The 26,944-nt window shown below is 41.7% G+C and overlaps 1 protein-coding gene across 6 annotated transcripts in view; it reads left to right on the top strand.

The window, feature by feature from the left end:
- TNFAIP8 (TNF alpha induced protein 8) overlaps positions 1 to 26,944 on the top strand; it is a 66,273-nt gene that overhangs the window by 24,292 nt on the left and 15,037 nt on the right. The window contains exon 1 of one of the 6 annotated variants that reach the window (XM_055699274.1): positions 20,757 to 20,843. The exons of the other annotated variants lie outside the window; for them this stretch is intronic. Coding sequence (XP_055555249.1) covers positions 20,813 to 20,843 — 31 coding nt within the window. The 5' untranslated portion in view covers positions 20,757 to 20,812. Of the gene's footprint in view, positions 1 to 20,756; positions 20,844 to 26,944 lie in introns of those variants that run through there. 6 annotated transcript variants of the gene reach the window in all.

Here is a 26,944-nt window from a genome sequence, read left to right as displayed (position 1 = left end):
CCAGTGGATCCCAAGCTGCAGATGGTCACCAGGGTGGCTAGTGGCAGTACTGCTATAGATGTCTTGTGCTTTTCCTGCTTTTCACCACGGAGTGTAGAGTTCTGGGACAAACAGACCTTTGGTCTGCTCTGGTGCAGCTGCTCATTGTGTTTGCAAGTGATTTCTTAAAGCAAGGAAAACTTAGCTGCATTTTAAAAAATATGTAAGTTCATGGCGGAAAAGCCACTCACGCGTATGCTTCACTGGTAGCCTTATTTTTGCAAACATCCAGCCAGACCTTCAAGTTTGAAACAGTGCATGAACTGGGAATTTTTTAGTGCTGTAGGCACTGTGTGTTTTGCCTAATGTGTTCTGAGGTTTAAAGGTAGGGTAAAGAAAGAGTCAGATACTGACTGACACATACCACTGGATCTTTCACTATTATGAGGAGAAAGAAAAAAAAAAACCCCAAAAACCCAAACAACTATGAATTGTGACTTATGAGAAGATTCCCCAGCTCCTTCAGGGGTGGGTAAGATTAACTCAGATAGCAGATAGACTTGTCCCATCTCATAGACTGTATTATAGTATCTCCTTAAAAATCCTGGCAGTCCTGCCGATGATGATTGTAGAAAAGAACTATCTGAGAAACTGAAAAAGTCTGTGCAGCCAAAGGTCTCCGAGATCCTGACAAACCTCAGGGTATTAGATGTTCCCTTTTCACAGTCAGAGGCAGCTTTGGCTGCGGTGGCCATAAGATGGTGAAGTTCAGGATCTGAAGAAGAGAGAGCAGAGGAAAAAGTAGGACCATTGCTTTGTATTTCTGGAGAGCAAACTTCAACCTCTTCAGGGATCTGCTTGGAAGAATCCCATGGGATATGGCCTTGGATAGAAGATGGGTCCAGGACAGCTGGCTGATGTTCAAGTATCACCTCCTTGAAGCTCAGGAAAGACCCATTCCAACAAGCAGAAAACCTGCACAAGACAGCAGGAGGCCTGCATGGATAAGCCAGGAGCTCCTGACTGAACTCAGACTTAAAAAAATGTGCAAGAGATGGAAGCAGGGACGGCGACCTGGGAAGAGTACAGAGCTGCTTTCCAAGTGTGTAGGGATAGCATTAGGAAAGCCAAGGCTGACCTGGACTTCACTCTGTCAAGGGGTTGGAAAGGCAACCAGAAAGGCTTCTACATAAACAGTAAAAGGAAGGCGAGAGAAAATGAGCCAGCTGCTGAATGGGGCAGGGGAACTAGTGACAAATAAAAGACTGAGGTACTCTACCCTTGCTGCACACTTAAGCTTAGGGAGCACTTAAACAGATTGGATGTACAAAAGTCCATGAGGCCTGGGAAGTTGCATACACATGTGCTGAGGGAGCTGGCTGATGCCATTGTGAGGCCAATATCGTCTAAATTCTTTCATGGCAACTGAAAGAGGTTCCTACAGACAGGAAGAAAGCAAATGTCACTGCTTTTCTGCAAGAGGGGGGATATGGGCAAGTAGAGGCAGGTCAGCATCACCTCAGTTCCTGTGAAGATGATGGAACAAATCTTCCCGGAAAGCATTTTCAAACACATGAAGGATACGAAGGGCATCAGGAGCAGTCAGCATGGATTTACAGAGAGGAAACCATGCTTGCCCAACCTGGTGGCCTTCTACAGTGAGATAGCTTGGTGGATGAGCGGAAGGCAGTGGATGTGATTTACCTCAACTTTGTTAAGGCCTTTGACACTATCTCGTTCTCCCATAACATCCTTTTAGACAAGCTGACAGACAAAGTACTGCTTAGTTGAGTGCATAATGAGGAGGTTTGAAATCTGGCTGAACAGCCAGGCCCACTTTGTCAGTGGGACAAAGTCCAGCTGAAGGCAAGTCACTAGTGATGTACCATAGGGATTGATACTGAGGCCAGTACTGTTTAACCTCTTCATTAATGACCTAGATGCTGGGACAGAGTGAACCCTCAGCAAGTTCAGAGATGATAAAAACTGGGAGGAATGGTAGGTGCACCAGTCGGTTGTGCTGCCATTCACAGGGACTTTGACAGGCTGGAGAATTAGGCTGAGAGAAGTCTCATAAAGTTCAGCAAGGAGAAATGCCAAGTCCTGTATCTGGGGGGAAATAATCACGTGCACAAGTACACACTGATGCCTGATGGACTGGAAAGCAGCTCTATAGAGGAGGACCTGTGGGTCCTGGTGGACACCAAGCAGACCATGAGCCAGCAGTGTGCCCCTGTGGTGAAGGCTAGCAACCTTTTGGGCTGCATTAGGAAGACACTTGCTAGCAGATCAAGGGAGGTAGTAATTTTTCTTTTCTCAGCACTGGAGAGGCCACATGTGGAGTGTTGTGTCCACTTCTGGGCTTCCCTGTACAAGAAAGATATGAACTTACTGGAACAAGTCCAACAAAGAACCACAAAAAGTATTACAGGACTCTTCATGTGAGGAGAAGCTGAGAGCTTGTTAAACTTCAAGAAGAGAAGCTTTAGGGGAATCTTATTGATGAAGAAGAGGGACCCAGATTCTTCTCTGTAGTGCCAGTGACAGGACAATAGGCTTTGGACACAAATTGAAATGTATTAGGTTATCATCTGGACACAGGAACACACTTTTGTACTGTGGTCAAACAGTGGAATGGATTGCCCAAAGATGTTGCAGAGATATTAAAAACCCAACTGGATGCTGTCTTGGACAACCTGCTTTAGCAATGGCGTTGGTCTAGGTGATCTCAGCAGATGCCTTCCAGGCTTAACAAATCTGTGTTTCTTTGATTTTGGTGACTACTGCAGTAACAGTGGAACCAAATCTGATACTGTATTTTACCACAACTCATCTTAGAATTTCATCGGAACTTTATATTACCTCTCCTGCATCAAAGAGTATTATACTCATAAGAGGAGACCTTGGCTTTTTGAGCATCAGCACAAAAAACCTGTAGCCTCAGGAGACATTCAGGTCTCCCTGGTGATATGTTCAACAAGAGAACACAGCATCCAGAGTCAGTATGGTCCTTATTGATGTATGTCAGCCTCACTCTGCTTAAAAATAGTGTAAAAAATACTAATTTTTAGTTTATTTGTATTCATACAAACTCAAGGTGCTTCCCCTTTCACAGGGACAAGAAAAGATGTAACCACTTGTTGTTCTCAATCTGCTGCAGACATCTCAGATAGTGTCCTCCCTGCTGCCTCAGTCAAGGGTAGCATACTCCTCCAACATCTGCTGCTACCATGAAAGATCTTTAGCCTTTTCCCAAAGCTGTTGAAATGTGTAGTGACAAGTTTGAAGAATCTGACAAAAGCTCTGATGTTTTCTCCTGGTATCTGACTGCTATGGAAGTCAGCGTAGGCTACTGCCAGATGTCGGAAGCAATGAATAACACTGTATTTTACCTATACGAAGTTCTTGGGAAACACAAGTTTGGCATGGTTTTACTGCTTAACTCAGTGGCTTCTTCTTTATCCATCTTGAACTGACTTCCCTCATTACTGTTGGCTATGAAAAATAACTGACAGCTTTACTTTGCTTTTTTTTTTTTTTTTTTTTTCATAAATCTGTGTATGTCCTGCTGCATGTGATAAAACTGGTATTTTCAAGCTACTCTACAGATTAGCACAGTAAGTTGAAATTGTTTCTGTCAGCATTAACAGTTTATGTTCACTAGACTTACATGTTTAAAATAATTCCATTTTCTCAAAGAAATAAGCTGATTGCATTACTATTCCAGAAGATCATCTTGCTTTGAATTTTCCCTACAAGAGCAGTCACAACAGCAAGGACTTAAAGGTCTGCCATTTTTGGAGCTCCTCTTAATTTTCTTCCCTGTCTCTGAAAAAAGCTAAAACGTAATTTAGTCTTCTCTAGAACCCCACATTTAGCCTCTGTTATTCAACATTATGATCACTTGTACTCATCCATATATTCAGAAAAGGAAGCAGTGTTGTTGCTGATAAGGACTGTCTTTCTGTCTTTGCTTCCAACTGTGTCTCACTACATCATCTCTGAATTATGTGGGTTTTAGGTTTTTTTCTTCTTCCTCTCTTCTGCATTTGGACACAGACTGTACATTTTCCATTTTACTTACAACAGTGTCATCATTAACATTACGTATGTTTATGATATCCTGCCTAACTATGGTGGAATGTGTGATGTCATCAACTGACATAGAGTCTCATGCCATATTCCACATAAATTGATGCAAGGCATCAACATGAATACAGCAGTGATTGCAATCCTGAGAATTTTAAATTCTTTTTGAACGATGCAAGGCTAGACAAGGTTTTGGGGAACTGTCCATCCAGATTAAGATGACATGGAAGTCACTCTCCTCAGTGTGGTAGCACACTTGGATGGTTAAGGCACAGCATTTCCGTATACCTCTGCACAGCAGCTCAATGCAGTACAGAGGGCTGTCTAGCATTTTCCCACTGAGTCAACAGCTGTCATGCTTTAGTGTTGACAGTTAACAACCATAATGTATCACATAAACAGAAGTATGAGATCTTTCTCCTGTGTAAGGAAGTCATTGACTTTTGGGAGATCATCTTACAAGATAACTCAGTTTGGTTAAACATGTGGGCTGCTAGTGAGAGGCTTAGGACAAAAGTTCAAGGTAACACATGTTGAAGTAAGAATTCCCAAGTCATACCTGTCTTTTTACTTTAAGAAGTGATGGCTTTTCTGTTTCTGAGCCTATTGTTTCCCAACATTGCAATTGGATGCCTTCCTTCCCCCCTCAGTCTAAGGTACTCATTTCTACTGAGCATTTCTGCCACTTCAAAATCCCTAGAGTGCTGGGACAGCTTCCCTTCCCAAATCCTTCCCCTTCCCCTTTTGTCATCTGGATTGTTTCAGCCACATAAACATGTGGGCTTCTCAGCCCCCTGAGTTGCACTTCTCAATTTTAGATACAGTGTTAGTCTATGCAAATGATATTCTGTGTTTACTGTCAGGCTTCCATTGGGTTCCTTAGTATTTTCCATTGATCATCAGTTTCAGAGGGCGCCTTAATTAGGTATCAAAGTCTTTTGCAAATGAGCCTTTCAAGGCTGCAACCACGAGCGTTCTGGAGGAAAAGGAGGGTGAACATGAATAAGCACTGGCCTGAAAGAGACATGAAGGCTGTTTATTAATCATTAGAGGTTATTCCAGATATAGTCCATATTCAAATTCATAGTTTTCTGTCTTTCTGCCTCAAGTGCTGTCTGAGTTTGAGATTCAAAGATTGTAAGGAAGCTGAGAACGCAGCAACATGTTCCAGCTATTTGTGTCCTCCTGGAAGGAGGAGATGTGAGCACATCTCCAGTCCCGGCAGCTCTAGTCATGCTTAGTGATAATGTGAGTGGACAGTATCTCTGAAAGGAATTGGTTACTGGTAACACACATTTAAGTATATAGCAGAGTTGGATTTAGAAAGCACTATGGTTTGTGGGTGAAGTGTGTATGTCTTAGGAATATTTCTGAACCGCATACCAGGTAGGCAGTTGTTTAATATTGCTGTCTCATTTTATAATACATCAGGGTTTATAAAAAACAGAATGATAGCACAGGTTTGGGGTGGATGCTGAATATATTCACTGACTGTTAGCATTCAAAACAAGCATTTAGACTAAAAATAAATCCTTGATTTTTGTAATGAAACTGGTCCCCAAAACTTTCTAAACACTAAAATGCATATAAAAATAAAATACATATTTCATTTTGAGGGAATATCAGGTATCATAAATACAGTTAAACAAGAGCCTTGCAAGTGCCTTCACTGATGCTAACTGTTGATGTTTTTTGTTGCTACCTGGATTTTTATCTTTCACAATGTTACTAACCTTGTTTTTGATGGAGGCATATCAGACGTTTTCATCAATAGCTAGTCTCTGCTTCAGTGCAGAAACAGGTACTATTTGTTTGTTGGGGGCTGACAGTTTCGCTCAGATACAGAACATATAGTTTCATTTGTCTTATTTAGTCAAAATAACATTTATGTCTAGTTTGAGTTTTAGTATAAAACACCTGTGAATAATTAACTTCTCTGTACAGCCAATTTTAGTTATTTATGGTTACAGTGTTTGTACCCTAAGAAACCAGTACTATGTAAAATCAGAAATTTCTTGCTTTATACCTTGATGGCTTTGCCAGAAGAGACTAGGGGAGGAAAAAGCTACTGTCTTATTCACTAGGGATTTCAGCACACAGCCTGAGGTCAGATGTCAGGGACCCCTGAAAAGAGCTGGCCAACTGACTTGGGATTCACCAGTAGGTTAGGTGAGGACTTGCCTGAGCATCAGTAGGAGAAGCTGACATGCGTGATGTCCTAGTTCCTCTTTGGAGAGTGACACCCTACTTTGAAGGGAAAGGCAGTGTCTGTGTTGCTCCAGAATATGTATCCTGGAGCTTTCACCTCTGAAACAAGCCCTTTTGAAGCACGGAGATTGCTAATACATGAATCCAGACTAAATATCAGTTTTGGGGTTTGGGGTTTTTTTGTTTATGTTCTGAAATTAGGAACAGCTTCAAGATGATTAACAATTCTTATTTCAAGTCTTAGTCAAGGCTGAGCATCTCAAACGCAGTTCAGTTCTAGTTTAATTTAGAAAACATTTGGTGAAAAGCTGTAAGTATCTCTGAAGCTGAGATCAGATAAGAGGAACATAAATCTCTGGTCATCAAATATTTTACTGTTTTTCAGATCTTTGTTGCACAAACTTTACAAACTATGAGTGGTTTCTGTTTTTTATTGTGCACATTGGCCTGTGTGCACCTATAGTTCTGCAAAGAGTTTTAAAGCTATGTTTAAAGGAAGGAGGTGGTATTGATGTGGAACGCTTTTTGAAAGGTAAATAATCATAGATACCGTATTTCAAAGGATCTGGAAAAATAGATAGACAGTAGGTACCCCACAGGTGCTCTTGAGTGTGTGTGCATGGATGCATCATCAATGAAGGTTCCACAGAAACCTGTGTCACCCAGACTTGTGCAGGGGATACTGACATTTGCTATACCTTACCTCTTGAAAACACCATGTTTCATGCTGAGCGTACTTGGTTCTTAGAAACAAGAGAAATAAGAAAACACATCCACTTCACAACCCCAAGTCAAAGCAGCAGTGTTACCAATTGATCATTGCAAAATACCAGTTCTGATTAGCAATGTTTTTTAAAACTTTTTGACACTGATTTTCTCCAAACATTATATTAAGACAGATACCTTTATTGGTGTTAGATACATGCATGTTTTAGTGCAGTAGGTTCTTTTTTTTTTCTTTTCATTAGTTCTCTATTCATTTACTATTAAAGTGTTTGTATTTCACCTATTTCTGATTAGTATTAGAAAAAATGCCAGGGACCCTCTATGACAAATAGGAATTTTTGTTTCTTCCTTGCAGTGCATCCTACAGATGAGATGGATGTCCTTGTCTTTTTTTGTCATGCCTGTGATTTTTACAGTGAAGTTTTTTCTTCTCTACCCTTGATTCACTTTGTTTGATAAACTGATACACTTACTTCTAGATTTCCAGGTATCTGCATGTGGAGTCTACTGTGTTTAAATTCCGTAAGAATTTTTAAAAGAAATTAGATTGTGTAACGACTGTTGAAGAGCTATCTTGAATTGGTCACAAGCTTGAAGGTCAGTCTGCATTTACACTGTAAACTGAAGTAAAAACCACAGAAGATTGTGAAACCAAACTCTCAGGAAATGGGGAAACATGATGGCTTTAGTATTATGTTGCCCAAACATGTTTGCTGTTTAGTGTCAGGTAAGCTTCTGCTGGCTTTTTCCTGATGTTAAAAATAAGTTATGTTATGTAGGTGTTGGAACGATCTGTTTTGGGAAGGCATTGTTTTAGCTTTGAGTCAAATATATTTGTAGCCTGGCCTCATAATGCTACATTCCACTTCGGCTTTTCTGTCCATCGTCTAGACTTGCTACTGTTTTCTACCCACAGTCAACTACGCTAAGATCAAGTAAGCCAGTTTATACAAAAATCCAATTTCAATGAGACAGCTGTATGGCCAAGTGAATGTACGAGCATTCTGCTGAATAGATGATGTTGTTCTGCTTTCAGTTAATGTGTTCTTTGGTACCATTCTTCTAGTTTCACAGTAAGACAATCATGTCATATCTGGTATTTGATAAAGAATAGAGATATATTTTTTCAATTTTACTTACAGAGATGAAAGGCTTGATAACTCTACATCGGCTTAAATATGGATCAAGATGTTGGTGAAAAATCTTACATGCTTAGATAGCATTGCTTAGAGTAATGGAAATGTTTTAAGTGGTGGCAATTCCTGCTTCATCTTTTTTCATGGGGAATGTGAATGCATTTTTACATACATTTAGGATTAAATGCTTTAAGGCAACCATGAAGTAGAAAACATAGATTCAGTATTTGTTTTATTTTCTTAGACTTCTGAAAACGTGATAGGCAAGTATCTCTTCCCAACACTGATTCAACTAGAATATCCTAATTTATCTTACTGCAGCTCTGTTAATATAATTTAAGTGCACTTTTTTTTACATGCCTGCTAAGGTTTTCATTGACATGCAGAAAAAACACAAGTGACTAATACTTGGGGGAAAAAAAATTGGGGGGGTGGTCCCCAGATAATTGCAGTTTTACAGCATACACAGAAATTATTACTGTTTTCTAAATTTCTGTAAACCGTCCTTTCTCCACCATTTAAGTGGCTTTTAATTTTCAAAGCGAAAAATTCTTTTGAATTTTTGAATTCTCACAGAATTACTGAGATTTTGCCTTTTTCTGGAAGTGATATAAAGGAAAAGATTAATGCTTGGAGATGTTTTGCAGGCTTAGTGAAGTGTGTATGTACAGTCTTTATGCATGGCATTCCTTGGTTATGATGGGCATTTTAATTCTGCCTAGTAGAGATACTTGCGACTTCTTGGCATCAGGTCTTGTATCACTGCTGCACATCAGGTAAGAGGCCATCAGGATTCCCAGTGGTTAGATGGGGGCTCGGGCTCATTTCTCCTTTCCCATACCGACCTTCCCACTGCACTTTACCTCATCTGTATCTTGCTGGGGACCTAGGACCTGTTTTGGCATGACCTCTTCTTCACATAGGTGACTGCAGTGTGAAGAGTCCCCCTTCTCCTATTTTAATTACTGAAATAGGAGTGACCTGCCCCAGTCCAGACCCCTCTTTTATCCACTGTCCCCCTGAACATTATCTACTGGCTTCGCATGCACAACAGTCCTGTGCTTCAGGTGAGACTCCACTGACTTTGGAGCTGGGAAGGTGAGTTATAGCTATCTCAAAACCTCCCCTCCCAGGCGGACAAAAAAAAAAAAAAAAGGTTGCATAATCTCATTTCTGGAAAGGCAATGGCAGGATGGCAGGATAGGGAGGGGAAAAACATGCAGGCAGAGCAAGGCTGAACTGGATTGTTGCAGGCAGAAACTGGGGGCTAGGGATGAGCAACAAGGGCTGCACAGTTGTGTCTGTACCTTGAAGTGATACTTGAAATTTTAGTATGTTTTTAAGTTCATGGAGCCAAGTTGTTACCGGTGTATCATCCATTATATTGCTGTCTTAATTTAAGCATTCTCAGATAAACGGAAGTCTTTTTTCAAACATACCTGTGATTTAGGTTGGAAAAAAATGATAGATGTTTGCTGCTGCTGCATGGTGTGTTGATGACCAATTTCAGGCAATGGCCACTGTGTCAGAAGCATTTAGTTCTCCAGATTTACCATTCCAGCATGTACAGATGAAACACAATTTCAGCCTTTTTCTGAGCGTCGCAATTTGAGATGTTAACGTGGGGCTGTACGTGAAGCCGCTCGACTTTTTTACCCGCCCTTTGCTTCTGGTCCAGCTCTGTCCCCTGAGGCTGATGCAAAACGCGATGCTGAAGACCTGCTGGTTTTTTCTCAGGGCGCTGTTGCCACCTCGTGGCATTCGTCAAAAACTGCATCAAACGCTCCGTGAGCTACATCAGTCAGCCTGACGGATGTTAGGAGTGAGATGGATGTGGAATGCACAGGGGGGAGTGGGTGGGTCGTTTTTGAGGCTTTAGTTCTGTGCAACACTCAAAGGTTGTTAACGTGGGATTTCTAATAAAAGAGCCCATCCCTTGTGTGCCAACAGTAGCAGAGCCGGTGGTAGTCTTTATTCTTTCCCTTGTTCCATTTAGTTTCTAAAGTAGGTAAAGATAGTAATTATTGTCCATATTGAACCTCAGATTTTGGAAATGCACTGTGAAGTCCTCACCCTTTAGGAAGAATAGCAGTAGCACAGCCCCAGCAGACTGGCTGCCTCAACAGTATATCTTATTAAGTATGTGCCATAATTCAGCTTTCAGCAAACAAAATGTTGAGCAAGAAGACTAGGAAGTCTTGTTCAGATCTTGTATGCACATCTCTCTTTTTTAAAAAAATCTGAATCCTTGAAATAGTTCATGAAAGACTTGCAGTAACCCTGTGAAGTGGTATTCAGTTTGGCCTAGCCCCAGAGTGCAAACTGTTATTGTTGCTAAAGCATTTCAAAGCTTAAGTATGAATTCCCTGTAAAGCAGATAAAATACTTGAAAGGTTAGACATGCTTCTACTAAATAAACTTATCTGGGCTCAAGCAAACGTTCAAAAATTCTGAGTTGTTTTTTTTTTAATTAGAACTCACAGCAATCCATAAAAATCTAATACTGAGTTTTTAATGTAATGCTAAAAACCTAAACAGAGTTTACACCTGGAATTTTCTTACATTGCTTACTAGCATAAGCCTCCTTAATATAGGGAAAAATGAGCAAGGTATGGATTTTCAATTGTCTTAACTAGGTTAGAAATCAACCAAGCCTTTCTTTTGTAAAAGAAGTATTATTTTCAGATGCAATAAATTTATTAGATATTTATTTTTGAAAAAGAGAGCTATTTTAGGTTAAAATTCTTCTAGGCCAAAAATAAATATTAAAGGTTAGCTGTAACCGGGATCTTCCTTAAGTGGATAGCACATGCCTATGCTGGCACGGTAGGTGGAAGAGGAAGGTGATGCTGCTGTGTTAGACACTCACTCTTACTTGGACCAGCCTACAGTGCTGATCTCCCAAGTGGGTTTTATTTATAAAAATGTCACCACAGGCCAGGGAAAGGAAGTCTAATGCTCCCATAAATAATGAGTTCTTAAATTTGTTTGGGTATTGGGAACTGACTTTTCACCACTTGTTCAGTATAGTCTTAGTTAAGATTTTCCCTGAAGAAATCCAGTTCTTGCAAGTATTTTTCCAGATTCTTAATGTGACTTCAGTCTAAGCCTTAGGCAAATAATAAACCGATTTAAAACTGATTTGGAACATGCAGAAATCAGTGTGGCCCTTTGAATGAACAGCACTTAATTAGGTACATCTGGCTTGTGATTGTAAACTATAGCTGAACTGAATTTTTAAAGAGCAAACTCAGCTTTGGTTTAATATCCATTTTAATCCCTGTTTTAATCTTTTTAAATTAGATTTCCACTAAAAGGAGATTATTCTCATACCTTGGTATTTTTTTGTTCTGTTTGATTTGCAATTTTATCTAGATAAGATTGTGTTTGATATGCAAGTGTTATTTTGACTTTTCGCATGATTAATGGCTTTGGCATCTACAAGAAAAAGGGCATAGTTTGATTGTTACGCATTAGCAAAACACTAGGATCATTCTTTTGGGACTGGAACACAGCCCTCGCAAACTGAGACACATGTGTTTTCCCATATGTACACTGCTTTTATATGAGCAAACCCCTTCCTTTTTTAAGGTAATAATTTTCTGTTCTCTCAGCATCACTGCCATACCTTTTAAAGAAAGGAAAAAATGTACCTTATTAGCCATACACTCCAGCAGCACTGTTTACAATGTAATGTATTGAACAGTAGTTCAGGCATTTTGTTTTCAAGCTCTTTTTTACTTTTGTCTATGTGATATCAGATTTTCTGGTTTTAATTAAAATATCCATTTCCAATAAAAATTGTTCAGGCACTGTGTTCTGATGCATAACTATCTGGCAATACTTCTTTTCTTATGTCTTGCTGAGAGTGGATCTGATGTAAGTGTCTCTTCTCACGGCCTGTGGTGACACTGTCAGTCTCTGTGTAGCACATTGACTCCCCACTCATATGGGGAATCTGAGACGCTTTGGTGTGATTTCTGTTTCTGATGCAGGGCTTTTTCATGTTTATGTTTTGGCATTCTGCCTCTCAGATTTCTTCTTAGACCTTTCATTTTTGCAAAGGCTGCAGTGCTATGTAATAATACAACCACTTTGTAAGAATTTTATCGTAAACTATGGAAGCTTATTTTTCTATGTGAAAAAACTAGCTTAGATCTGCTGTACTCTTTACCAGACTGGAGGACTGCATCTTCCTACCTCTGTTAGTGCAGTTCTCTTCATCACTGTGTGCCTTCAGTGCTGCCTTTCGCTTGGCATAGCTGTATCAGCAGTAGCAATCTGTGTGTGCTCCTTCTAAAGGAAAAATTAAAATAATGAGGGAAATTTTTGGTATCTGGAGAAACAGCGCTATAAGCCTGTTGCAGTCCTTGGTGCAAGGCCCTCAAAAGACAGATAACCTTTAATTTCTGTCATGTCCTCTATGAACTCCTGAACTTTCAGCAACCATCATTGATTATCACCTCTTTGTGGATAGCAAACAAGTCATTGAATGTTACTTAGCTCTTGAGAAATTGTTTTATAGTTGCTCCTGCACTGAATCCTTGTCTTCAGTAACTGGTACCTGCTGGATAAATAAGAGCCTCTCAGAGCATGGTGTATCTACGTGGCTACGGTAAATTTATCGCTATTATTAGTGGCTTTTTACAACATGATACCTATAGTCAAGGCTACAGAGTTACAGAGTTCACATTTCAGAATTCATGGCGTTGTTCTGTGTGTGAATTTGCAGAGTTGTTTTGAAAGAAAAAAGGCAAGCCAGTGAAACCTATTCTGAGGTGAGAGCAGTCTCATACCCCAGCAGTGTGCTGTTCGGTGACAAATGATGCTCATCTTGAGGCCAAGAGGTAGGGATCTGTCTAAGGCAGCATCCCAGTCTTATGCTGAGGCTGTGTTGTGGTTGAAATGTCTGATAATTAATGGCAGATGCAGACAAAGCTTATGAAGAAAGCTGCATTTTGAAGCTAAGTGAGGGTGTTTCCTCACCTTTTAACCACAGGGATTTTGAGTAGAGGCAACAGCCCCTGTTTTTAAAAACAACTGTTGTCACTAATTGGAAGCCAGCAATCTCAGCATGTTTGTAACAGGCAGACAGGTTTGGAAGATGCACACTGCACAGTAGTCCTGATATTTTGCAAGGTGGTTACTATTAGGTTGTCTTCTTCGGCTGTCGGCGCTGAAAGTACATAGACCTGATTGTGCAGATGAATGTTGTAAACTGTACTGATTAGACTAATGGGACTTTCAAATTGCATAGCAAAATTGTGTTCAATTTAAGCAGGTTCAACTTTATGCAGCCTTTCATGCATGTATCTTCCCACCATCTCTCTGTCCATTTTCTCTCTGGGAGAGAAGAGCTGAGGCGAGGAGCCTCTGTGATGCAAGTTCTACTGCATCCAAATGGAAACCAGGACCTGTCGCTTACATGCTGCTGCGTCTTATCCCTAACTTGGTGGGTTAATTGTGAATCAATTTGTCAAGTCGTACTGCTGCTTATTCTGTGAGTTCTTTATCAGAAAGGAGCTCTTTAGACATACTTTTGTGCGGCTTACTCTAAGGTGAAGCTCTGGGTTTGGCTTACTTTGACTGAAGGCCGCACCAGCAGCGTGGTGTGGGTTTGTATGACACTAGGTTTGCCATATATTGCTCTGGCTATTTGGAAATGGAAGAATGGACAATCCTCAATAAACCACAAGCAGGGTGGAGAATGGAAGCTGAACAGGAGGATATAGAAATATGTGAGGACAGCACAGGGGAAGGGAGGGGGAATAGGATGAAGTGCTGGATGCCAAGCATGGTGCAGAAGCTGTTGAGGTGTCACCTGATCTCTTGGAGCTCGACTTCTTATAATTTCTTAACCACATGGTAGAAACAAACACCCAGGTATCATTTGTGGGTCTGCCCAATAGGTGGAAGTATTGTGAGTGCTTCAGCAAGTGCCACAAGCATTATCTGAATTGGTCTGAAGTCTGTTGTGCAAAGGGGAAAAAATGAGTTCACAATAAGGAATAGAAAGCAGTGACAATGAGGCCAAAACCAGAAGTACCACTGCTCTTCAGATCTGGCTTATAGATCAACCTGCTAATGTTCTGGTTTAATCGTCTCTCTAGCTTTCAGTGGACTGAATTTTCCTAAGATATAAATAATACCTTGTATGTTGTTTATGCATGTGAGGACAAATTGCTTAAAAATTCTGCTCCATAGATCACTGAATCCTAAAATCGCTTAGGTTGGAAAAGACCTTTCAGATCATCAAGTCAAGTCCAGCCGTTAATCCAGGACTGCCAAGTTCATCATTAAACCAGGTCCCAAAGCACTGCATCTATGTGTTTTTTAAACTCCTCAAGGAATGGTGATTCCACCACCTTACCACCTCCCTGGGCAGCCTGTTCCGGTGTTTGACCATCCCTTTCCATGGAGAAATTTTTCCTAACATCCAGTCTAAACCCCTCCCTGGCACAACTTGAGGCTGATTCCGTTTGTCCTGAGACTTGTTATCTGGCAGAAGAGACTGACCCCCACCTGCCTACTATCTTCTTTCAGGTAGTTGTAGAAAGCAATAAGGTCCCTCCGGAGTCTCCTTTTCTCTGGGCTAAACACCCCCAGTTCCCTCAGCTGCTCCCCACAAGACCTGTGCCCCAGCCCCTTCCCCAGCCCCGCTGCCCGTCTCTGGACACGCTGCAGCCCCTCTACGTCCCTCTTGCAGAGCGGGGCCCAGACCTGAACACAGGGTTCGAGGGGCGGCCTCAGCAGTGCCCAGTGCAGGGGGACGGTCACTGCCCTGGTCCTGCTGGCCACACTGCTGGGGACACCAGCCAGGGTGCTGCTGGCCGCCTGGGCCCCCTGGGCACACCGCTGGCTCCTGCCCAGCCGGCCGTCACCCAGCACCCCCAGGCCCTTTCCCACCAGGCCCTTTCCAGCCGCTCTGCCCCAGCCTGTAGCGCTGCGTGGGGCTGGTGTGACCCAAGGGCAGGACCCGGCACTGAGCCCTGCTGAACCTCACACAACTGGCCTGGGCCCATCGCTCCAGCCTGCCCAGGTCCCTCTGCAGAGCCTCCTGCCCTCAGGCAGGTCAACACTCCCCACCTGAGTTGGTGTCACCTGCAAACTCACTGAGGGAGCACTTGATCCCCTTGTCCAGATTGTCAATAAAGATACTAAACAGAACTGGCCCCAGCGCTGAGCCCAGGGGAACACCACTTGTGACCAGCTGCCAGCTGGATGTAACTCCATTCACCACCACTCTTTGGGCTCGGACAGCCAGCCAGCTTTTTACCCAGCACAGAGCACACCTGCCCAAGCCCTGAGCAGCCAGCTTCTCCGGGAGAATGCTGTGGGAGAGAGTGACAAAGGCTTCACTAAGGTCGACATAGACAACATGCACAGCCTTTCCCTCATCCTAGGGAGGTCATCTTGTCACACAAGGAGATCGGGAGATAACTGAGATGTTAAGAGTTGGGCTGTTGAGTGCTGTATGCTGAAAACAGTATTTCTGACATCAGTCAAAAACTGTCTAGGTTATCTTGATATATGTGTGTTTTATGATAGAAGATAATAAATAAAAAAAGGAGCGAAGTGTAGCTACAGCAACAACAGATGTGGTATTGTACCAAATCCTTTTAGTCACAGAATTGTATAAACAGTGCTTTTAAAATCACACAGCTAATCAAAACTCCTCTTTTTACTCTAAACTATTAAACCTCAAATTAACAAAATTGCATAAGAGTTGGCATTTGTTTTTGCTGTGCTCATGCTACACAGACAGTGCATATTGCACTGTCTTTTGCAATAACAGAAGTAACACAACTACAGATGGTGTTGCTCTACCTCTGGGTTAGGAAATAATCTTAAAATAGCTTATTGGTTTGCTAATTTGAATGTCTGTGCAACTGTTTAAGTGTATAACTGAAAGCAGAACAACTTTGATACAATGCAAGAAAACTGAAATTTTACTTTTTTCTGTGACTCTGTTCCCTTCTCTCCACATCTTTCTTCTCTCCTCCCTGTGCACCTTCATGTACTTGTGATGTCTGGGTGCACCTTCGCACACATGTGATGTCTGTGTGTGGCAACAGCAGAAAGCACAAGACAGCAGGTCAGGGCTGCACTGTTTGGCTCCTGGGAGGATGCCCGGTAGGTGGGTTTCTGCATCCTAGGAGATAGGTGGTGCTGGGGGAAGCATCGTCATCTTGCTTTATGCTGCAAGATCTCAGTGCTTGCATTATGTGCCTGTAATCCACACCCACTGAAGAGTGTCCGAAGTTGAAAATGTGTCAACATGAAACCCCTTGTAATCAGAAATAGGTACAACTTGGGGCTACAGGAGAGAGGTGGTGTCACCTTTCTGTATATTACTGCATGATTGCTAAATGGCAAAGTTTACATAATCCCTAGGTTAAATAAGTGTGGTATCATTGAGTTTACTCTGTGAAAACAGCTGGTTGAAAAACTCTGTTTGTGGTAGGACTGTAAAAGCCAGTACTTTGTTTAGCTATACAATCTTACATAGGACAGTGTAGTGCAACACTTCTACTTTCTCATCATTGATCCACACAACGTTCTCCATCTTTGCTACTTCATGGGTAGGAAAATCTCTACAGCATGGCTATTGGCATCGCATAAAGAAACCATAGCTGCAGTTACGTGTATTGTGATATTTCAGGGTACTTGTGTACCTCTGTCTTTTGTCTCACAGTTGGGAGTAGGGTGGGAAACCCAGATTTCCTCAGCCGCCGTCAGAGTTCTGTCATGTGGCTTCAAGTAACTCGGTGCAGTTACAGCCAGCAAAAGACATGTGGTTGTCTTGGAAAGAGACAATGATTGGTGGCTCTCATCTGTAGCAAGTTGGCATGGACATTATTTTTATTGTTTAAAGGTTTGCAACCCATTGAACATGACTTTTTCGAAGAGCAGAAGTTATCAGTTAACCAAACACGGGAGAGAAATTTTTTTACAAAAACCCACATGAATATGTAATACCTGAAGTGTTACATTACCACTTCCTTCTCTAGAACTGCTCTAGGGCTGTGCAGGGTTGTTTTTTGCAGTAGATTTAGTCTGGCTTCCATGGCAGCTGCCTCCTCTTGAAAGCTTCTTCCTGATACTTTCCATATAGTAGTGTTGCTTCCTCTTTTTTGTGAACCAAAACATTACAGTCTTTTTTGACATTTCGGCATCGAGCTTCAGAATCTTCTTGGCACTGATTTTAGCACCATTTTTGGGCTACTACGATTTTTATTATTTATTTTAAGTGTTTATAGAAGATGTGATAGGATTTGCCACCTGTGTCTCCATTAAGAAAATGCTTCTGTAAACAGAGCTGTCTCAGCATACATTCAGACACAAAACATGAACAAAGTTTTGAGCTGGGCTGGGGATGTGCTGACACAGCTACTCATCCTTTCACAATGCTCTGCGTGTTGCTGTAGTAAGCCAATGCCTGGCTACAGCCTATTCATTCTGTGGTAGCTCTGCCTTGGAGTTACCAGAAATAAGGACAATTTGCAAATGATGAGCTAAAACCCAAACTGAACCAAAACAAAACCAACTAAGTTTTTGGGGTTGTTTTGTTTTGGATTTTTTGTTTGGTTTTTTTTTTTTGGTTTGGTTTGGTTTGTTGTTTTTGGTTTTTGTTCTTTTTTTTAAAGTAAAACCAGAAGGTTTTTGTTTCAGCAGAGAAGGGTTTAAAGGACCATAGTTCACTGTACCCAGCTTTGTGGCTTTTAGACTTTTAGCCACTTAATCTTAGTATGTAAACCCATTTTTTTGTCTGTGCTACACAAAAGATGTAATTTTTCTTTGGGAATTCTGGCCTTCACTCCAAGACACCATCTGTCCAAATGCGTGTTGGGTTTTCTGCCTTTCATTTTAGGAAGTTACTTTTCTTTTCCCTAACTGAATCTACCCTGTTAAATTTAGCTGTATCTATCGATTCTATTTTTAGAGGTTTTGTCATTCTTTGTTTTGGCTTTCCTACACTGCATTACATGCACAGTTTACTATGAAAGAAGGTTTTCCTTAAGCTTCCAGCCTGTTTACTCATCAAGGTATCAAAAAATCAGTCTGGATGCTTTGATAACTAACTGGTTCTTCCCTGCAGGTAAGGTAGTGCCATCCCTTACCTGGGTTCCAGCATTGTCCATGGATTCTGTTTACTTTTTGCCTGCCTTATTCCATTACTTTTACTGGCCTGCTAAGTAAAATTATTGGAGTTCGCTGGGTGTAAACTCTGAAGAAGGTGATAATGTCCTCATGACTGAATGCCAGTACAATTCACCACTTAAACTAAGGTCAGAAAATTAGCTACTTAAGCACTCTTCAGTCTGGTTGGGATCTTTTCAGCCAATGCATGTGTTTTGAAGAAGCATAACAACCAAAATGAAACATCAAAAACATTTCTGGAGTCTTAGTTGAGACCTGTATGCAGGAGGAACAAGGCTGAATGAAGAGACGTGTTCTTGGCTCTAGGGGAGAAAGAAAAACCATTGGGGTTTTGTTATCTGTGCAGAGAGGTTTAAGTTTCTTAGATACTTGAGAAACCTTAATTTGCAGAACTTGCTGACATTTAACCACAAGGCTCATTATCTCTGTGTCTGCCCGTCATCTAAAATAACAAAAGGCATCCATTTATTGTGTAAGTCTATTCATGCAGGGCTCTTGATACTGGCTTATATTATGGCTATTTTATCTCTCTACCAACACTCCCTTTGATAAAAGGTCCCCAAAAGCTATTGCAGTTCATCTTGACTAACACCAGGTTTCTTCCTATTCCTCTTCTTATTCTGTGTGGGTTTTTTTGAGTGGTTTCAACCTCCTAAACAGTAATTACCCCAGATGAATAATTTAAAAAATACGTTGGCTTTTTTTTTTTTTACTTGAAAATGTGGCTTCTTTAGCTAGTCCAATGTTGTAATTAGTTTAATACTATTATTTTTTTAGTAAAATACTAATTAATAAACTAATAAAATAAAAATATTTCATTCTCTGTGCTTTGAGGGATGTAGCTGCTGTGCTTTGCCACACTGCAGGAAACGATGAGGCCTGTAGAAGACACCTAGCTTCTTGAAGAATGTCCTTCAGGAACCCATTGAGCTGTGGTATTGCAAAAGAACAAATCACCAGTGTCACCATGAGCCTTTAACTAAAATGAGATCTGCATTTCTGAGGCATGGGAAAAGTACTGAGGAAAGAACAGTCTTTATCATTAATAAAATCACTCAAAATAGGACAAAAGTTGCCCACATTCTTAAGTATTATTTACCCTGGTTCCACAGCAACTTTGCCGTGGCTGAAAAGTTCATACCGCCTTTCCTGATTCTGTACCTTTTACTTACGAGACCATCCTACCGATTTACAGTCTTCCCATAAGCTTTAATGAATACAGCTGAATGTTACAATCTGAAATGTTTACTTATTTTTTCTCCTATGTGCCCCAACTTTGTGCAGCTAACATCTTTGGCTCTTTCTGACTTCATCTTGAAATGCACATATTTCTTCTACTTGGCTCCAGTAACAGGCTTGCTAACTGTTAATAGTATTACTTTCACAAAGACCCTGACAACCCTTCAGGCACAAGCATTTAACCTCGTGAGGGGGAGGTAGGTGGGATTTTGGTTGCGTGTTGGAGCTGACAGCACCATCAGGACTTCTCCTGAGATCACACTTATCCTTTTGTCTGAGCAATCATGTTTCCGTTGAGGTTTTGTCCTGCTTGCTGTCCTAAAAATGTATTAAATGACTAAGTAGGAAGAGATGGTTCCTTTTGACAATGATTTTACTGGAGGCTGTGCCAACTGGAAAATAGGCTTCCAAGTAGTTCCCCCCGACTTTGCTCTGAAGGCATGCGTGATGCAAGTTGGGGGCTGGCTGCAAGAGACCCTGGTTCTCTTGCTGTGCTGTGAAAGTGTCATGTAATAGTTAAAAATAATGATCTTTTCTAGGACGAAGGAGGGTCTGTAGCACAAAGAAATAAGTTTTTCCAAGGAGAAAAGTTGAATTGTTTCTTTCAGGGCAGATGGCACCATGCACTGAGCACGCGTGGAAGAAAAAATAACTATTTAACTTAAACTACCTGAAAGATGCTGCTTCTCGTCTATTAAGTGTGTATTTAGTCGTCCTATATCAGCCAGTGTTAATTATGGAGGCTACAGAACTACTTCCAGCTAATAACCAGTGTTGGAATGTACAGTTCAGGCTTAAAAAAATAACTTATTTCGATAGATCTTCCCGCACGTTAAGAGAGCCCCACCCCGGCGGTCAGTCGCGCAGCCGGGCGCTGCCCGCTCGCAGGGCTCGGGCCTGTCGCGGTCGCTGTCGCGGTCGCTGTCGCGGTCGCTGTCGCGGTCGCTGTCGCGGTCGCTGTCGCGGTCGCTATCGCGGTCGCGGCGGGAGCCCGCCCTGCCCACGGGCCGGCGGCAGCTGCTCCCAGCGAGGCGCGGAGCCCGGGAGGCGCTGGCTCCCACACCGGCGCTGCTGTGCCGCTGAGAAAGGGGCGGGATCCTTTTCAAGTAGCTTAGTCGTGATTTGCTGAATTCATAGACTTTTCCCCTTAAAATCCCAACCCCCTCCACCCCCCCCCCCTTTTTTTTTTTTCCTTCTTCTGTGAGAAGTTGACTTGCGGCTGCTTCCCAGCGCGCGCGCCGCGGTAGGCTGGCGCCCCGTGCCGCGCTGCCGCCATGAGCTCGGGGGCTGACGAGCCCAAGGAGGGTAGGTAGGGTGGCTGGGCGCCTGCTGCGCGCGGGCAGGCACCGCGCACCCCGCGCCGCCAGCCCGCTCCGGTGCGCGCGGAGGGGGGGCCCGGCGCCACGCAGCGTGCTCGGAGGGGGGGGGGACGGTGCCCTGGCACAGCGGCCCAGCCCCGCCGAGGTCCCTGGGCACGGAATGACCGCTGTTGGCACCCAGGGGTATCCGTCCGTCTGGGCAATGGCCATTTACTTGCATGCGGACGGCTGTTAGGCGGGGAGGAATGGTGTTTCAAAACACTGGTAGCAGAAGACCGAAAGAGGAAGATTTGTTTAATTTGGAAGCACTGTATTTTTCCACAGAAGAGGAAGTTGCATGGGGGAGAAGTGAAAGGTCATTATTTTGGGACAAAGCTTGGTGCCACTTACTTCCCTGTCCGAGTGAGTGTGCATGCATGCATGCGTGTGCGTGTGTTAAAGCTGAGGAGAGTGTGCCAGAGCTATAGGGTTTCATTTACTGCTTCTGGAGTGGAACGTGTGGAAGAGCTGGAACTGCTCCAACAAAAATACAATTATTCCCTAGTGTTGATTGGGAGGGGGTGCGAGCCAGAGTAAGACAGTAGGGAGTAAGCGGGGGAGGAGGAGGGCAATTTCCTGAAAGTGCCAATATACAAAAGAGCATTTATACAGAAGAGGGAACAGGGCAGTGGTGGGGTTATACACTGGATTTCTTAGAACAGAATTGATGTTTCATGATTATGAATAGTGCTTAGGGAGATTCAAACTTACGGAGATCCATTATAGCTCAGAAAAATAATTTTAAAACCTCAACAGATAAGCAAGCAGCAGGGCAACCTGAGGAGTTTGCATTTGATGAAAACAATAACTTTTCAGAATATTTCAGATGGTTTTCCTCTCACACTCTGTACAACTTTTCTCACTTGAAGAGTAACGTTACCAGGGGCCTCTATCTCCTTACTTGCATAAAGCAACTCTGTTGTTTTGCAGAAGAGTCAGCTTGGACTGAATCAAACGTAACACTAATTATACTGATAGAACCTGGTTCGTAATGAAGCATGATAGCCTGTGTCTGATAAGAATTACAACAGTGCTGTTTTCTTTTTCTTCTTTCATCTCATTGAATGAGCAGGTGAACTAAAAGGCGTTTCTTTTTGTTTTCCCAAGAAGATTCTGTAGGACAGATTTATCAAAAAGCAGAGCTGCAAAAATATTTCTCTATAGAAACTGTTTGAAAAAGGGAATATGTGAATAAGAATATGAAAATGTGAGCATTCTCCCTCAGTTTTACAGTAGCAGAGATCAGCATGCATGCCGTAGCATGAAAGATCATCTAGTTTCATACAGGAAGCTGCAGCCAATTTTACCAAGTTGGCTTTGTTTGAAATGTAGATTTTTCTTGTTGAAAGAAACCTCTTACCTTTTTAGATGACTCATATTCTTAAAATCCTTTGAAAATATTTTTGCCTTTCTGTACATTTCTTTTGAAACAATTTGAGATGCCAGGATCTTCATGATGAAAAAAGCACTTGGAGCAGGTGGCTGAGACTGGAAAGAAAGGGTAGCTTTTGGTTTGTTATTTTTAGCTGGGAAAATACTTGGGTATTGCTGTCCTGTGATTTTAATAGGTTAGAATGGAAAATAAAAACAGTAGCCGTTGTGGGAAGATGAGGTACAGATGTCACTGAGGTGGTTTTTCAGTCAGTCCGTAAATGTATGGCTGGTAATACACTCCCACTTGTAAAGGAATAATTTAGAAGATGCAGAAGAAAAGGGGGGTTAGTGTGTCTGTGAATAAAGACTGGGACTAACAGGTAAATACGTAGAAGTGCAGCTTTTACACTGCTTTGCCTAGTCTGATTGAACATAGCATGAAAGGTCACTGATCAAAATACTGAAAAATACTGTCAAAATACCTGTGGATTTCTCATGGTCCAGTGTATGTGGCATAAAACAGGCATTCAGAGTCTTTAAAGTAGCTCTGTTTTGTCAAGCAACTGCTTTTTGCATGAAGCAAATTGATGCTTCACAAATTCAAACTGAATTTGGGGCTAAGGCTTTTGACACTGAACATAAATAATCTGAAGTGGTTTACTAAAGGGGTGGTGGGTAATTTTTCCTTTAGGTGCAAGACTGAATGTCACTCTAGAGGAGAAATTCCGATTTACCCACAGATTATGAGGTTGAGCTAGGGAATTAGTAGGTGAAGGCCTGTGACACTATGGAAGGGGTAGAGGGTACACTTGGAAAATTATAAAGTAGTTACTTTACCAGATTCTGTACATTTCAAGGCCAGAGTTAGCGATGAAAGCATAGTGGTTAATCTGCTGCATGCTAAAAAGTGAAACAAGGACAAAGCTAGAGGAAAAATATTATTTTACTGTTGTTTGTAAACAAAGTCAGAATTTTTCTATTTTCCTTAAAGCAGACATGCTCTAGTGGCCCGGGCAGCATCACTGGCCAGGAGCTAGTGAAGGGATATGTGTAAGGAGCTCTGAAATTCGGTTGCAGCTTCCAGGCATGAATCTTAGACCATGTGTTGGAAGATCAGTCTGAACAAAAAGGAGGTTTGAGGGTACAGTAATAGCATCGAACATTGCGTGTGTTCTGACAGTGAACTGGTGCTGAAGTGAGCAATACTTCACTTCCAGCTACTTTATGCAATCGAATCACAGTATTTGGAGAACATTGGGATGTCTATAAAAGTAGGTCTAATGGGTTAATATAGATTTTTTTTTTTAAATCTGCATAACAAGATCAAAGTTCATTTTTACAGTAATAAAACCTTTACCTATGTTACAGTGAAACGCAAGGTCAGGGTCAATTTTGAATGGTGAACACCTGAAGATTTTCTTTTTTATACTTAATTGAACAAAGATAGAATCTTTGACCTCAAGTTAAATCTTACGTTTTTAGCAGGAAATGTGAGAAAAAAGACTGTATACTAGAAAGACAGTCATTACCACACTGTATTTCTTACTAATTGCTGGATATGGGCTATGTAGCAGTATATCTAAGCTTTCCAGCTTGTCTTTGATCTCTGCGTGGTCTGTATTAGAACGGTAACATGAAACAGGTTTTTTTTCTTCCATCATGCTGCTTAGTAACATTAGAACAGTCTTTGTATTCATCTGCATACCACAGTGCCGTGGTAAATGTATTTGTGTGTGTTGGTGTATGTATGGCATCAATCTGTACTGCATTTACAGATTCCAAGAACTGTCATGATGTGAATAACCCTGGGATATTTTCTTGTAGTTGCTTTTGCCCTGGATGAAACAAAGAGCATGGTAAAGAAGACTGTAGCATTTCAACTGCCAGGCATAATTTCAATCTGGTGTTGCATGGTGGCATGTCGTGTACCAAGGAAGGTACCAAATGGTTTCAGGCTGTTGACTCAATTCCTTTTTGAGATACGAAGGCAACGTTCTTAATGCTGTCATCTTAAAAATATGTATCAAGAATAAACCTTTTCAAATATATGATAATGCCAGTTAAAATTACTGTGGTGTTAACGAATTTTTTACATGGTATTTTTCAATAGAAGGAAATAGTAATATATGTTATGCTCCAGAAAACTTCAGCTTCATTCTACAGGTTTTATGTTGTATATTTAGAAAACAACTGGGGATAAATCTAATGTCGAAAAGGAAAAATAAAATAATAACAGGTATCAGAGTGAATGTAATACATAGCCTATGAAGTGATGGATATTCTGTTACAAACCTGGAAGCAGTGCATTGCACCTTTTATTGTGCTTAGTTTTAAGTACCGTGTTTCGTGGGAGAGAGAGATCTCTGCATTCCTGCAAGTGCTCACAGCTTTTTTAGACACAATTCGTGTTTTTTAATCCGAGGGAGATTACTGAGGAATGAGCTCACCTGTTTTGTTCCTTTTAGAGTGCAGCGCAGACACAGCGGTTATAAAATCACAGAGCGCTCACTGTTTTGAGAAGTCAGTACTCCCTCCCGTAGGTAGTCATGGATTTGCTTTGACATTTTGTAGTCACCTGTCATTGTGTCAGAGTTTTCCAGGGTAGAATTGTGTTCAGTTAGATAAGAGATTTTCTGCTCTTGTGCTCCTACAGGCCACTTACTCCATCCAGAACATAGATGGGAGTCCATAATGTATGATCCTCCATCTCACTGTCTTCAAAACTAGCATTTATTAGAATCTTTTATGCTTTTGTGACAGTGAATGGAGAGATCCAAACTGTGCAAGCAAAGCATTATCCATACAAGCAACTAGTACAGTACTCCCGTATATCAGACCCGCCTTCTCTCTCACCCCGAAGACTAAAAACGTGAGCTTCCTTTGTTTCACCTGCTTTTCGCCTACCCTCCCTTGTCAAAACAACAATCTCCATAAAATATACAGACCAGTGAAACAGGGAGCTTTTGTTGAGGGTAGTCTGAAAAATTCAGTTTGGGAGCAGGAAGAATCATCTGGCCCCAGTGAATGTGTCAGAGATCTGGGTTAGTCAATTTCAGGACATCTTTATTCCTCCGATAACTTTCCTACTGCCAGTGAAGAAATTAAAAGATTACAAGGGTCATACATGTGTACACAGCTCTGTAAAGCTGAGCAACGCTTAACAATTTGGCATGTCTTGTAACGCCTTCTATAGGCTATTAGAATTGAAGACTAATAGGACAAGCTAAAGGCAACATAGATCACTTTTAGCACAGAAAAGAAGGAAAAAAAGATGTAAGCTTCTGAGACATTGGAAAGAATTACTGCTAACCAGACCCTTTAATACCATATCACATATGCATGGGGAAAGCATTGCCAGAGGTAAAAATAGTGGGGGTGGAGCAAGATGATAACACCGTAATGAGGAAGGAGCAGTGGGAAATTTTGATGAAGTATACAGGCAAGTTAGAACTGCTAGATATTTAAAATGTAGTTTGGAGGATTGTACTTTTAATGAAGCAAGATACAGGGTTTTGACAGGAATACAACTGTCGTGGTTTGTAGTACAACTGCTGCAGCTCCATCTAGATGTAGGCACTAGAATCTGTCAGTAAGAGCACTGACTTAAAGCTGTTTAAAACCATTAGACTCTGGAAGCAGCTCTGCATCTCTCCCCTTAAAAATCGAAAGAATGGTTGGTTTTATTTTCCTGGGCAAATCAGAGTAACCTTTATGATAATCTATCCGGGAATGGGTTAGGTGGCCACTCTCATTGCTTCCTCTATGGACTCAATTGAATGGGTTGAACACCTGTTTTTTGTTGTATACCATGTTTGGAAGTCAATATGGAGTAGTTGTCTTCTGCAGAACCCTTTGTACTCCATGTATTTGGCTATCTTTTCCTTGTGCAGCTGGAGCAGATGAGGAAGCTAAGCTAGGTGATAATTTGAGCAGAGGCCATGGGATAAGCACTAGCTGTAGCTGGTAGGTTACTGCAGAGAATCACTGGAACTATTAACAGGTTAATAATTTAGCTGCAATTGTTGGGTTGAATGCTAGATTGCTTTGAGAAAATTCCATTAATATAATTATACTTATGCAATCAAATATTTTAATCCATTGCAAACTTCAAGACTCATACCTTTAACTTCAAACAAGATGCAGTCCTTTGAGCTGTCTGGTCAATAGAGAGAATCATAGACTAACTGAGGCTGCAGGGAGCTTCTGGAGCTCATCAGGCACAACCTTCCACTTCAGGCAGAGCCAGCTTCGACGTTGGATCCAAATTCAAAGTTAGATGAGGTTGCTTAGGCTTTCTCCAGTCAAGTTGGTAGCGTCTGCGAGAGTGGTGGTCCCACAGTTTCTCAAGCAACATGTTCCAGTGTTTGACCACCCTTGCTACAAAGGTGGTTATTCCTAATGCTTGTGTCTGTTGCCCCCCGTTCTTTTGCTGTATATCCTCAAAAAAAGCCTGGCTCTGTCTTCTCTGTAACTATTCAGTAACAGGTTAGGTGCAGTGGTTAGGTCCACATTAGCCTTCAGGTTGAGCAAACCTAGAGCTCTCAGCCTGTCCTCGGTATCATGCACTGCAGCTCCCTAACCATCCCAGTGGCTGTCTGCTGGACTCGCTTCAGTTTGTCAGCTCCTTTTTTTGGGCGATATGGTGGACTCCAAAACTGGACACAGTACTCCACA

Source organism: Falco cherrug, chromosome Z (assembly GCF_023634085.1).
Source record: "Falco cherrug isolate bFalChe1 chromosome Z, bFalChe1.pri, whole genome shotgun sequence".
Taxonomy (NCBI): domain Eukaryota; kingdom Metazoa; phylum Chordata; class Aves; order Falconiformes; family Falconidae; genus Falco; species Falco cherrug.
Note: the sequence above shows the minus strand (reverse complement) of the source record. Positions and strands in the feature narration are given on the sequence as shown.